Here is a 13407-nt window from a genome sequence, read left to right as displayed (position 1 = left end):
CAACTCCTGACAAAAAAGAAACTTCACTTTCGATTTCGGGCAATAAACCCGTAATTCTATTGTAGCGCGGTTGTCACTACGTCGACACTAATAGTCGAAGTTCGTACTTTAACTTTGCTTCTGGCTGAAAGCTTGCTGTTTTCCTTGTTTTCTTCATTGTTTCATTGCATCGGGCCAATAAGGACCTGCACCCTCTCTCTTTGTTACTTTTATTTTTCTTTATGATAAGCTCTATACCTTTTACCGTCACGCAGACGCAATGAACAACAGAGAAAAGCAGGTTCGGGACCATTATTTGCGCGTGTGCCGTTCACTCGTCCTCGTCTCCACAATACCCTGAGATGACGGTGCGATGAAGGCCCGTCAAAGTCGACGGCTTCTCTTAGCAGCAGCAGCAGCGCTCATTCGACAAAGCCGCACAGCAACTTAGGGCAGCGCTGGCAGACCAGCTGCCGTGTCCGGGGTAGGCCCTGAACACAAGCAAGAGGAACAGCGCAGTTCAATATCGCTGTCAAGCAGTCCTGCAACACCAGACCAGGTGCCGCTGCAACGACACCCTCCTCTCCTTCATTTCTCTCACCCTCCTGCCGCATCCAAGCATGCAGAAATAACCGCGTTCATGATGTAAAAAAATAGCGCACAGGGAACACACGGGACGGAAAGTAAACGACGCAGACAAGCGCTTGTCTGCGTCGTTTACTTTCCGTCCCGTGTGTTCCCTGTGCGCTATTTTTTTACATCATGAACGTTATCCAACTTGCCCAACTTTCCGCTTTGCTGAAATAACCGCGGCTTCCATCCCAGAAGCGGCCGACGCGCTTTCCCATAATCCCGGGTGGAGGCACTTCACCACAGATCGAGCCCTCATACAGGTTTAATGGCATATAGAAACCCCTCCACCGAAGCCTCGCCTCCTCCTCCTTGCAGAACGAGCGGCTAGGAATCGATGGCGGCCGTCATAAACTGGGAACACCTCGACGCGAAGAGGGGGGTTCTGCGGCGCCGAGTGCCCATTGTGTCCTAGCAGACGCGCGCTCGGCCGTCTGATCGAATCTGCAATCTTTGAGAGGAGGAGCGCGGCCGAGGCCAGATCTGGGATGACCGTTGCTAGGGTCAGGTTTCGGCCACTATGCGTTTCGGCTTCTGTCGTCCGTGATATTCGAGTGGAGAATGCGTCTCTACGCGATTCAGTTCTCGGTCTGTCCAGAGCCTTCCATTCCTCGTTCCATTTCTTTTACCGTCTGCATTATTGAAGCGCATACCGCAGAACTTTAAACGCGCTCCAAGAGCTCGGCGTGAGGCAAGAAGGTAGGACATTGTTGTGGACTGGCTTGAGGACGACAATTCTGCTATTTTGCAACGCACACTCTTTACAATCTAACCACGAATGCGCCTGTATTGTATTGGAGTCTGCTCTAAAAGGAGTGAAAAGAAGTAAAAAGGGAGCAGCACTGCTTACTTTCTTTTTATTCCTTTCTGTTTAGATTGTACCAATTTTGCCACAGCACAATTCATCGCTAAATCAGTTCTGGGCTGTCCACTCTTCAATTTGCATTAAACAGAAATTTCTTGCCAGAATGAATATCTTAGGTGAGGAGAGCTTACACTGGAGACTTTTTCAAGCATTTTTTCTGTTTTATTTCATCCGCTTCTCAAAAATAAATTATCTGAAACATTGGGTACGAATGCAGCAAGTGGCCTGCTCAATGATTGAGCGCCACAAATGTAGTTCAAAAGTATCTTCTGGCGGGCTAGTTGGTCTGAATCGTTCATATTGTGACGGCCATGAAAAGGCAATACCCATTCTGCGTAGTCGGCGTTGCTAGATAAGCCGAAGATGAGGAGAACGAAGTTGGTGGCGTCTCGTGCTCGGCTAGTGGACCCAGCTGCTTTCAGTCCTCCGTACCGGTCTTAATAAACCCTGGGCGTAACAATATTTAAAACTGCGCGAACAAAACAAGGACCGAGCAAGAATACAGTAACACACACAAGCGCAGTGTGTGTAGATAAAAAAATGTAGATAAAACATTTTGAGTGAATTTTCCGTGGGTAGGAGAATGAAACATGCGTACGCCTTTTCTAGCACATATTCTTTGCATTAACGAACACAGTGACACATTAAAAGCGCTTTCAGCTTTTCATAACTATCCTGATCCTCTTGCAAAGCTTCTCTCACGTCAGTTTTCCACTCGTCCTTCTCTAGTACAAAGCAAGAAGAAAAAAAAACATATCTCATGGCTTTTCAGTCTTCGACGTAGGCGTCAGAATAAGCTAACACGAAGGGGAAAACATCACGCAAAAGGGCACCTTCCTAACCCTTCATACGGCAAGCACGACGCGCTGGGCCCGTCGCAGAGTGCGCCTCGGAGGCATGCGGTGGCCTCCCAAATCTCGCCCCCATCCCGCAGGGAGGGAGCTGCTCCGGCGCAGCGCTCCTGCTGATGCCGGTCACGGGTCCGCAGCCGCGTGACGCGCCCCCAATGTAACCGCTGGCGCAACAAACCGTGTCTGCCGGGGCGCCTGCGGCAAGTGTTGCGGCCGCTCGGCCCAAATTGGGGGCGACGCGCCACGTCATATCCCATCCCACCAAGACGTGGTGGCGGCGGCTACAGGAAGAGTGAAGGCAGTCGGAGAAGTGGGAGGAGTAGAGGAGAAAGAGGAGAGGAAGAGTAAGGGGGAGGAGGCGCGCTGCCTGGGCGTGCTGCGCTCCTGGCGTCGCGTGACTGGTGGACTCTGGGCGGCTGGACCGTGTCTGCGTGCCTCTTTCTGCCGGGCTGCCTGTAGCCTCCATCCCACTTGAGAGGTGCCGCGTAATAATATAGCGCACCGCCACCACTGTTACTCACGTCCGGTGCACATCGCAAACCCCATCTCTCTCTCTCTCTGTCTCAGGCTGAAAAAAAAAACTAAATAAAAAATGTATTGAAACAGTCCGAGATTGGATCGATTTTCGATTTCGAAAGCAGGAGAGTCCGGCGATCTTCATCTATTCCGACGCTTATGCTGTTTTTGCTTGCGACTCAATCTGTGCACGGTCAAATCTTTCATCTTTTATCCGGTTTGCTCATTTCATTTCTGTGTCTTTTTATGGACGAACGTGCGTGTACGCTTACTTATTTGTTTGTTCCCGCAGGCAGCGTGCATTTGTAACGCGTGTTTTGTCCTCCTGCGTTTCGGTCCCGTCTCTGGCCCGCTTCAGTAGCGTTCGTTTATTTTCCCGATTTCTGGCTTCTTTCTCCTTTTTTTTTCTGCGCCCCCAGCAGCTTAGACGCCACGAAGGGAGTAGCAGCATCAGGAGAAGCAACGCGCCGAATAGCCGCAGCAGCGCGGGTACCAAAAGCAGAAGCAGGAGCGTCATCCGGCCAAGTACACAAAAAGCGCTTCGATCCACTCGCCTCCCCCAAATCTCTGCCTGATGAGTTTCAATTGGACATCGACCTCTCTTCGATCGCTTGCCCTTCCTGCCTTTTTTTTTTCTTCTCTCTTTATTCCGGAGTTTATGGCTCCTCCTCTTCCTTCGTATTATTTCATTATTATCGTATATCTGTATTTACTTATGACCTTTCCCTTCTTATATTCCCCACTCCTGGCCCCGAGGCATTCCGCAGACGCCGTTTTTCAAGTCGTTTGCAGAAACGAGGCTCTAGGCAGAAATCGCTGCTCTTTTCATTTGCTTGATGCGCGAGGGCCTGGATCGGCGATTCGCTCCTGCTTATTTACTGCTTCTTCGTGGAGACGCTTCTCCGTCGCTTGGAAAACGAAATCCACGATCGGGCTTCGCATTCCGTTCGTCCTCTTTGCTGCGTCTCTCTTTCCTCTTACGCTTATATAGCTTCCACCCTCGAATTTCGGAAGGCATTTGAAGGGGGATTTGATTGTTAGCACGCCCTTCGAGCTGCCGGATTTAAATGCTAGGAAATTAATTACGCCGGCGCGCAATTAACTTGGCAGCGCAGCTAACTCCCAACAGATTATTGTTCCTCCTTATTTTCATCACCTACTTTTGTTTTCGGGTTGCTCTCTTTGGAAGTTATATATACGTAGTCACAATTTTTTTAATTTCTTTCCACAGACGGGTTCAGTAAATTTAGTGCAAATGGCTGGCATTGAGAACGCTTGCAGAAAACTAGCAAATGTCACTCGTTGTGCCAAAGGGCTGTTTTCCTACTGCGTTCATCATGACTCGTTAATCCAATCGATCACATATTAAAGCAGCAATAAGTACTTCCTTTGACATCCTTGCATAATTTACTTCCGAGTGAAAGCGCGCTGTCGCAGAGCGTGTTATAATTCAGGTTTCTTTAGCTTCACTGGCTTTTTTTTTTTTTTGCAGTCACTTGCGGCACTGCAGAGCTCTGTCACTTTTTCTCGCTTTCGCATCTCGCTGTTTATTCATTAAATGAAAGCTTTATATTCAATTAAAAAGCAACTCGAGCTTATGTCGGGTCATTGCTTATGCAAAAGTAAAAGTGATGAAATTGCGTTTTGTTTGCTCTCGATAATTTCCTCTCATTTACCCGAAGAGTACTGAACCGGAGTTCCTTTTGTGTTAGGCCTTCTGACATTTCGAGAGAATTAACATAGCATGCTCAAATATGCTGTTCGTATTTGCATTAACATTCCGCACGTCTTATCACTTTAAGCTATCTTCAATCTTGCTTCTCTGACAGGCTCTCGCAGTCCTTTTCTCTCAACGTATTCTATTTTTTTTTTCTCTAAATTTTTCGCTGACGGCTTATTTGTCCAGCACCTTACTTTATCGATTTAACTTTGCTGCTTATTGATTGTTCTTAGAGCCGCCGCGGTGGCTCAGTGGTTATGGTGCTCGGCTGCTGACCCGAAAGACGCGGGTTCGATCCCGGCCGCGGCGGTCGAATTTCTATGCAGGCGCAATTCTAGAAGCCCGCGTGCTGTGCGATGTCAGTGCACGTTAAAGAACCCCAGGTGGTCGAAATTTCCGGAGCCCTTCACTACGGCGTCCCTCATAGCCTGCGTCGCTTTGAGACGTTAAACCCCATAAACCAAACCAAACCATTGTTCTTAGCATCTCTTTTCTAGAAACTTTCTCTTCACTTTTTTGAAAACTACGTAATTTGTAAATGAGCTTCCTCTCTCTTTTTCAAGAGTTTTTGTTATGCATACAACGTCTTAGTTTCCGCATTCAAGGATTTCGTGTCCTGTAGAGGATGCAATGTCAGGTTGCATCTCTTCGTGTAATGATGTCTATCAGCGCCTCAAAGAAATCGATACGTGATGCTCTGTAAAGCATACTCCACAGCTAGATGAGCAATGTAGCGGCAAAACCAACTTTAGCGCAAAACAACGTTTTTGGTGTTATGCGCGTCTCTTGGGTCTCTCATGGATCACTTGTAGGGGTGTGCGAATATTCTAAGCTTTCAGCTAGCGAATCCTACACCCTCTCATTCAATTCAAATAATCCTGGAGGCCTGTGTACTGTGCGATGTCATTGCACGTTAAAGAACCCCAGGTGGCCGAAATTTTCGCGCGCCTTCACTACGGTGTGTCTGATAGCCTGAGTCGTTTTTGGACGTTAAACACCTATAAACAAAACCAAACAAAATCTCTTATTCGATGCACTGAACGAATGACGTATTGCATGTTGAGAATTGTTCGAAAGGGATCAAATTCGTTCTGAAGTTTTCTTATAGTCTTCGAATAAATAACGCAAAGTTCGAATAAGGCACCCCGCAGTTTTATTTGACGACTGCTTCAAAAACAGGGTTTTGCTTCGACGCCACACAGCATGTTGCCACGATCGGTTTGCGTGGGATGTAGAGTTAATCGCCGTGACGCGGTCAGCTCACGCGGAAGCGCTCATAATGCTTATAAGTTGGCTCCGAGATAGAGCGACATGGTAGTGTTTCGTCAGGTTTCGTAAACCCTGCCTTGATACCCGGTCTCGGAGACAATCGTTACGCTTAGCTTTCACCTTTCTCATCTGTTGAGAAGTAGTACTAGTTTATTCGATGCCGTCATCAGTAGCAAAAAGTAATTTCCCTGTTCGTATGACATTACGGTCATAGATTTAACACTCGGTGCTGCGCAACTCGTACCTTCGACAAGTGTTTTGCCTTTGGACAGCTGTTGTTTTAACGTTTTATGATGCAGAAACATGCCACAGCGTCACGACTAGCGCCTCTCTGTTGTACACGATTATTCACTTTGTGCGAATTATCAAAAAAGTGTCGAATATTCATAAACAAATTCGATTCGTGTTCAATTCGGGTTCAGTTACACTGTTCGTATTGTTTTCGGGAGCGAAGCTGCACTATTCGTTATCTTATCTATTCAGTTCTGAAAAAAAAAGTACTGTAGTTAAGGCCGCATATATTAAACCTGGATATTTCTAATCATTGACTATAACAAAACACGTAAATTATCTTCTTGAAAATTCTGTGTAAATGTATATGAGAGTCACGTACTATACCGAACTCCATTTTTTCCGGTCGTTCAATATGCCGAACGGTGCCCTGTGCCCCTGCAAGTGGCGCTTCTCCTCACGCAGGCAGGTCGTCTGCGCGGCCTTCGGCACCTCCTGGCAGCAGAATCGCTGTGAAACCGCGTGACGAGTGATCGGGGATGGGGGTTGCTTGAGCGAGGCCATTGGACTCATACTGAATTTTCGCTGCGCATCGGCGTCTTGCGGTCAAGCCAACCTTGCAAACTATAGCTAGCGGTGGCTTTTGTCTGGCGTGCTTCGCTGCTGAAGACACTGCGAAAACCAACTGTGCCTTTGCTTTAACATTATTCACATCACCTTTGTAGCATACTCGCAAAAAGATATGACATCTTAAGGTGCACTGTAGTTAGTTTCGAAGCACCGTCAGCTGTGGCTTCGATGCAAAAGCAGGTAGGCCAAATAACGCCTCGCGAGCGATGCCCTGCCAGCACATTGGTGGGTGACACGTCGCTACAAGAAGCACATCACTAACGTGGGTGCCGTGTATTTTTTGCTACTAGGTTACAATAAGCTTATCTATTTCCAGCCCATGCCGCTTTGGGAAGTTAAACCGCACTTACGATACCGTCTCATTTCTATATATATAAAATTATCGATATATCGACCTTACGCGTGATTCCCTCCGATTTCGATATATGCGGGTTCTACCGTATCCCCAGACCGCGAGTAAATTGATGTGTTATCAACCCCTAAAAAAAATACGTACGTTCATTTTGTTCTGTAAAGCGTACTCTGCCACTGCACAGGCTCTTTACAGGCGAAGCCAACATAAGGACAAAACAAAGACGTTCTGCTAATTATACGAGCCCCTTCTATCTTTTGGATCAATGTGTTTCCGTAAGACAAATTAGCGGCCTATGGAAAGCCTATAAGCTGCTCGCTCTAGCGTGATTTAAGAATGGAGTCTGGTTCCTGTAACGACCTGGTAATCTCATGGCAACACCTTTGAGGTCAAGACTAAAGCAAGGCTAGTCGTCGAGACTTCCCTTCTAAGTGAACCACTTTATTCTCTGTGTCAATGTAGAGCTGTTCTCGGCATTCAGACTTTCTATGTCTTTATTTCAAAGCAGTACAAACGCGTTTCTAGAATTCTAACATGTTGTAATGCTTGAGTAACCGGAATCGAATACTTGACTTTTTAGTGACAGGATGCAGTCTGTTGTTTCATTTTTGTCGTATAATTTCAACGTGCTATTCTCATTATTTGAGACCGGTAAGATTTCTCCCCTGAGAAGAAATGCAGAAACAATAATGTATTATCTCTCCCCTGGAGCTCACGTAAACGGAGTTTATAAGCGTTTGCGCATCTAGAACTAAAAGTTTGTTAACTCAAATTCTTTATTATGTTTTCCTTCAGCACCTCAGCATCGAATACTACTCTTCGGAATTTAAATTAAACCGCGTGATCACCGACCATTGTGCCAAGAGGCCGGAAGGCGGGTTTATCGACGCTTTGCCATCTGAAAATTCTTTTCTGAAGCCGCCACAACGGTCATTGTTATTTAAGCCGGCGCTTATAGTATGATTATTCGCGTCCGAAAGCAGAGTAATCCGCTTTCGGGGCTCTCTAATAACTCACTAGGGACATTATGAAATCCACCCGGGATTAATAAAAAAAAATTATTTCGTGTAGCCTCTCTTTGCTGCGCTGCTATGAAGCGCCTAACTCCATAGTTGAAGCGCTAGTTCGCAGTTGGTAGCGAGGTGCTGGAAGTAGTAAGAGATTATGTCTATTTAGGGCAGATAGTGACAGATGATCCAGATCATGAGAGGGAAATAACTAGAAGAATAAGAATGGGGTGGAGCGCATATGGCAGGTTATCTCAGATCATGAATGGCAGTTTACCAATATCCCTCAAGAGAAAAGTATACAACAGGTGTATCTTACCGGTACTCACCTATGGGGCGGAAACGTGGAGGCTAACAAAGAGGGTTCAGCTTAAGTTAAGGACAACGCAGCGAGCTATGGAAAGAAAAATGATAGGTGTAACGTTAAGAGATCGGAAGCGGGCGGAGTGGGTGAGAGAACAAACGCGCGTTAATGATATCCTAGTTGAAATCAAGAGGAAGAAGTGGGCTTGGGCAGGGCATGTAATGCGAAGGCAAGATAACCGCTGGTCCTTAAGGGTAACGTAGTGGATTCCAATAGAAGGCAAACGTAGCAGGGGGCGGCAGAAAATTAGGTGGGCGGATGAGATTAAGAAATTTGCGGGAATATGGTGGCCGCGGCTGGCGAAGGACAGGGTTAATTGGAGAGACATGGCAGAGGCCTTTGCCCTGCAGTGGACGTAGTCATGCTTATGATGATGATAATTAGAAAAATACTGCACCCTGACTTCATGGGTGCCTTTCTAAATGCAATTAAATGCGGTGGAAAGTGGAGGAAGACTTGCGATTCTATAAGACAAAGCCGTGCTGATTTAACCCCACTCTGAGCGATTCCTGCAAAAGCGTAATACATCGAGAAATTACATTTTTTTTTGTTTTTAAGTTGGACTTGCCCCTTGCCTTGTAACATTGAAAAGTTCGTTCTTGTTACAAAATCAAAGCTCTTGGGATCAGAGTAATGAAATGAGAGTAATAATTTCGTGTCTGATATCTTTAGGCTGTTCCACTTTTTCAAGCCTTTCTTTTAGTCTGTTTTCTAGAAAAGAGAGGTAGGTAACTCATTCTCCTTTGAGTTGTCTTTTCTTGAATAATTCTTGAACAAGTAAAAAAAAACATTACTCAACAGAAATGGCAACTTAGGTGAGTTTCCAGACTCCCTCTTCTACACTCACGGCTCTCAGTTTTCCCGCTGTATTTTTACATGCAAGCGAAATCAAATAAATATCTCTAACTAAGCGCCCTTAGCAGCTTTACTAAGTAGCCTTAGTTTGAAGGGCGCATCAGCCAAGCACCGACAGCCAGCGGGCAGGGTAGCTCCTACATCAAACACTGTTCGCCTGCTTTCATCATTCCCAAGCTCCGTTTCCAGGGCGCAACAGTGCGCAGCTGTGCAGACAGCTCTCCGTATTGCGGCAGGCCGCTTCTTTTCTTTTTTTTTTTTTAATCTTTCCCCATCTTCATTTGCCGTTTCGCTAACCGTTTACCAGCCGTCGGCGTCCCGTCGCTGCTCTCATTTCCTTCGCCACCCGAGCTGAGCGGGTATCTTGGAGTGCAGCTCCTCGAGGTGGCAAACAGAGTTTTCAGAATGCTTAATTGCGTACGCCGCCGCCTCCGGGCTAGCGGCGGAGCCTTTGTTTCCGGCTTCGCACAGAGACTGGCTTGCGGTGCTCCGAGCGGAGGAGTCTGACGACGCCGCCACAAAGATAATGAGGGAGCGCTTTTCGCTTGTCTCCTCTCGCAGTTCCTCCCGGCGATCCTGTTATCTTGGACGAAGACGGAAAGCAGCTGCAGGGACTGGTGGGGCCTTACAACGAGGGAGACCCACTCACGCTGACGTGCCAAGTGGAAGTTGGTAAGGGTCGTCGCCCCCGCAAACTGCGCGCCGCTCTCCTAACTGGAGCAAAGTTTTGGTGGAAGACCGCGCGGTGCTTTGCCAAGGCTGTTGAGGAGAAGCGCTGGGCAAAGTTGCTTCGCGTGATATTGCGGGGCGGTAATTGTAAGATTGAGCAATCTGCTTGCAGCACTCAGTTTTGAAGCTTTGTACGAGCGCTAGTTTCACGTCATTGTATATATGTGTGTATAGTTTTTGTGTACCTTTCATTTCTCCACGTGCAAAAAGTTCTGAATGTTTATGGCGTGCTGTCTGGGGCAGGAACAAGGGCACTACATTGCGTGATGTGCCTTCATACTAGACTGAGTGCTTACTAGTTAGTCTTTTGTTTATCTTCCAGAAAAACGTTGTTTGCCAGTCGATACCAGCACTTCTTTGCGCGTAGCTTTACTCCATATGTCATCAGCTGCATAGAAATGATTTTTTTCTTTATTTTAATCACAAGTAAGCTCTGCTAGTTGCCAACGTTACGCTAAAATGAGGGAGTTTTTTTTTGCATAATAATTTAGTATTTTTAGTTCTCCAACTTGCACTAAATTTTTAGTGTGTGTGTGTGTACTTTAATGTTAAACGCTGTAGAAGTTCACCCTAATTCCCAGTCTCAGTCTGCTGTACATGAAAACAGTTCTTTTAGTAGTTATTTACTCTCTTCCTTGTTTTCACTCGCTTCGAAGTTACAGATAACTTGGCGAAAACCCCGCTAGCTTAAAATCCCGAAGCAGTTAAGTGTTATGTTCAAGCAGGTGAAATTCAAACTGTGACCCAAAATAGCAAGCATGAGAATCGTGAACTGAGGTTTCCCGAAAAAAAAGACTAATATTTTAGAAATATTTTTGTTAAAAAGTTTGAGCAGAGTACGTTTACGTTACTTATGCAACCACTGCACCGTCTGAACAAAGCCAACACTTCTAATTCTGTGGAGGATTGTAGCAATACTCTTGGAACGCTTTTTACTTTACTGCCTACTTCATGACCGGATTAACAGACGATTCAGAACAATGACGTAACTTGAATCATTTATTTAATGAATTCTTGCAAATTAACATGATCGTTGTAAACAGAACCTAGCAATATTACTTTCATTATTCAGCTTAATGTACTCCCGAAAATCTAGATTTTTCATCGCGTACCTAATGGCCGATCATTAAGTGAAAGTTGCTGCTTAAATGAAATAATGCAGTTGCCTTACTTTCTCATTTTCTTTTCGCCCAATGAACATAGATAATGCGTAGCACTGCAGTACGAAGTGCCGCCTACGCTGCGACGCTGCGATGTTCTTAAATGTCTGAATGTGAAGTATATAAGCAAATATCATGACAGAAACGCAAAAAAAAAATGGTGCTGAACAGTCACCGACAGCACATCTCGTACTTCATGCTGCTTATGTACGACTGCAGTTGGTGCACTCGTTCCGCCATCGTATAAAACAAAACACTAGCAATACGCACAGAATTAATGCCTCAAGATAACTTCAGTTACACACACCTTCTTTTTAGAAAAGCCGTAACAACCCGCACTTCCATTCGTTGCCTGCAAGTCCTCACGACAGTGAACTTTTTTTTCCCAAGATTTCTTGCGGAATGTGCGAAATAAACTGCAAAAACATGACAACATCCAGGAGGTATCTGAGACAACGACCTAGGTAGCCGCCTCTCTAGTTAAATTTGCAGTAAATCCTAGAAAAACGCTAGAAATGAATTAGAAAAAGCAAATGCGTGTGAGCCCGTGTTTGCAAAAAGAAAAAAAAAAGTAGAGCTCTAATTGCTTGAAACTCGCGTCGAGTTGCCGTACGAGCGACTATCCAGACAAATATCCGCCCCAAAAAGAAAAACAACACTTAAGAAGTATAGAAAAATAAAAATAAACATAAACGCGAAGCGTGTGGGCTGGTGTGGAAGCGTGTTGTCTGCATGCTACGCGCAGGCAAGCCCCGGCCGGCCGTTACCTGGTGGAAAGACTACGCCCAGCTCGACGAGTCGTACTTCTTCTCACCGGACGGCTCGCTGGTCAAGAACAAGCTTGAAGTGGCCGCCATTACCCGCAACGACCTCCTGGCCACCTTTACCTGCCAGGCGGCCAACAACAACATCACCATCCCGGCCTCGGTCTCCATCACGCTCGACCTCAACCGTAAGTAGCGCCGAAGCGGAAAGCACCACAACTCAAGCGAGCACCATCCCACTTCTTACAGCGCCGTCCGTCATGGTTTACGCGCGGTCCGCACGGCATTGTGTCTGTCAGCCAAGCGCACACCACCCCATCCGTGAAACTACTAACACCACTAGTGAGGCCATCCGAACGTACGCGTCCATAAACAGGATAAATGGCGACGACTTGGCTCTTTTAAGTGAGATTTCAATTGAACTGTGATTTAGGGCGAGCTCTTTTACGCCCACTAAGTCAAGGTGGGAGGAAATAGTTTGTTTATAAAGAGGGACAGACATTTCATGTATGAAATGTCGACGCAAAACGGAAAGGACTTATTCGAAAGAAGAAACAAGAGAATAACACGTATTACAGCGTGGAGTGTCTGGCTCAGGGCAATTGAGGAATCCGCGAAATGCTGAAACTGGTGAATACAAGCCGGCTGTAACATAAAACAGAGGTGGTGAAGATTTGCTAGTAAGCGGTGGAGAAAGTGAAGCTATTAAACTGAAAACTTCTTTCCGCATTTCCCGTGTTAGCGATGCGCCCTTTTGCTGAGCGCTTTGGAGGGAGGGGGGAGGAGGAGGGGGAGGGGGGAGGGGGGCGGTGGTTCAAGAGCGTTTCTCAACACACCGGCAAGGTACACATTTTCCACATCTCATGAGGCACACAGGGCGGATAAAATACTGCTAAGTTTTCGCGGAATCTCTCCGGGATACCGGATAAACCTCAGCACGTGCCAGTGATGGTTTCGTGGCTCCCAAAGATGTTCTGGCGGAAAACAAGGACAGAAGGGAAAGGAAAATCTGGCGGCGCTTTAAAAAAAACGGGGATAAGAGCGAACCCAACTAAAAGTCTCCGTGCGCCTCTGCTTCTGTATGGCCAGAGAGATAATTCCCCCTTTTACTTAGCAAAAAGCGATGAAACTCTCAAGGAATGTGTTCACGACTCAGGAAAGTGCCTGACAAAATAAAAGGGCAAAAGGATGTGGGCTACGTTCTACCACCCATAAGCTGTCGAGCTAAGTTTTCTGAAGCGGCACTAAAATGCGTGGGATGGAAGGACTTGGCAGACGAAAATCAAAAGCACGTAACATCAAGCTTGGGTTTACTAAATTGAAATCTTTGGGTGTGCTGTTTTCTCGCTTCCATGGAATCCTCGAGGACGTCTAAAAAAGGAACCTTGCCTACTGCAGCACGTGTACGCGTTGGTGGAAGTTTCGGCGTACTCAGTGACTTCGTGTCTTTTTTTTTTTTTACGAATACGTCACTGAAATAGGCTA

The 13407-nt window shown here is 46.3% G+C and overlaps 1 protein-coding gene across 6 annotated transcripts in view; it reads left to right on the top strand.

The window, feature by feature from the left end:
- The window catches only part of LOC149339295 (protein turtle homolog B-like), a 530441-nt gene that overhangs the window by 450929 nt on the left and 66105 nt on the right, over positions 1–13407 (top strand). For all 6 annotated transcript variants that reach the window (XM_089548043.1, XM_089548040.1, XM_089548038.1 and 3 more), the window contains exons 3-4: positions 9831–9941; positions 11904–12110. In XM_089548043.1, the coding sequence (XP_089404169.1) occupies positions 9831–9941; positions 11904–12110 (318 nt within the window). The remainder of the gene's footprint in view (positions 1–9830; positions 9942–11903; positions 12111–13407) is intronic.

The sequence above is a fragment of the Amblyomma mixtum genome, chromosome 6 (genome assembly GCF_055824585.1).
Source record: "Amblyomma mixtum isolate Tamu chromosome 6, ASM5582458v1, whole genome shotgun sequence".
Taxonomy (NCBI): domain Eukaryota; kingdom Metazoa; phylum Arthropoda; class Arachnida; order Ixodida; family Ixodidae; genus Amblyomma; species Amblyomma mixtum.
This window is presented reverse-complemented; position numbering and strand designations above follow the sequence as displayed.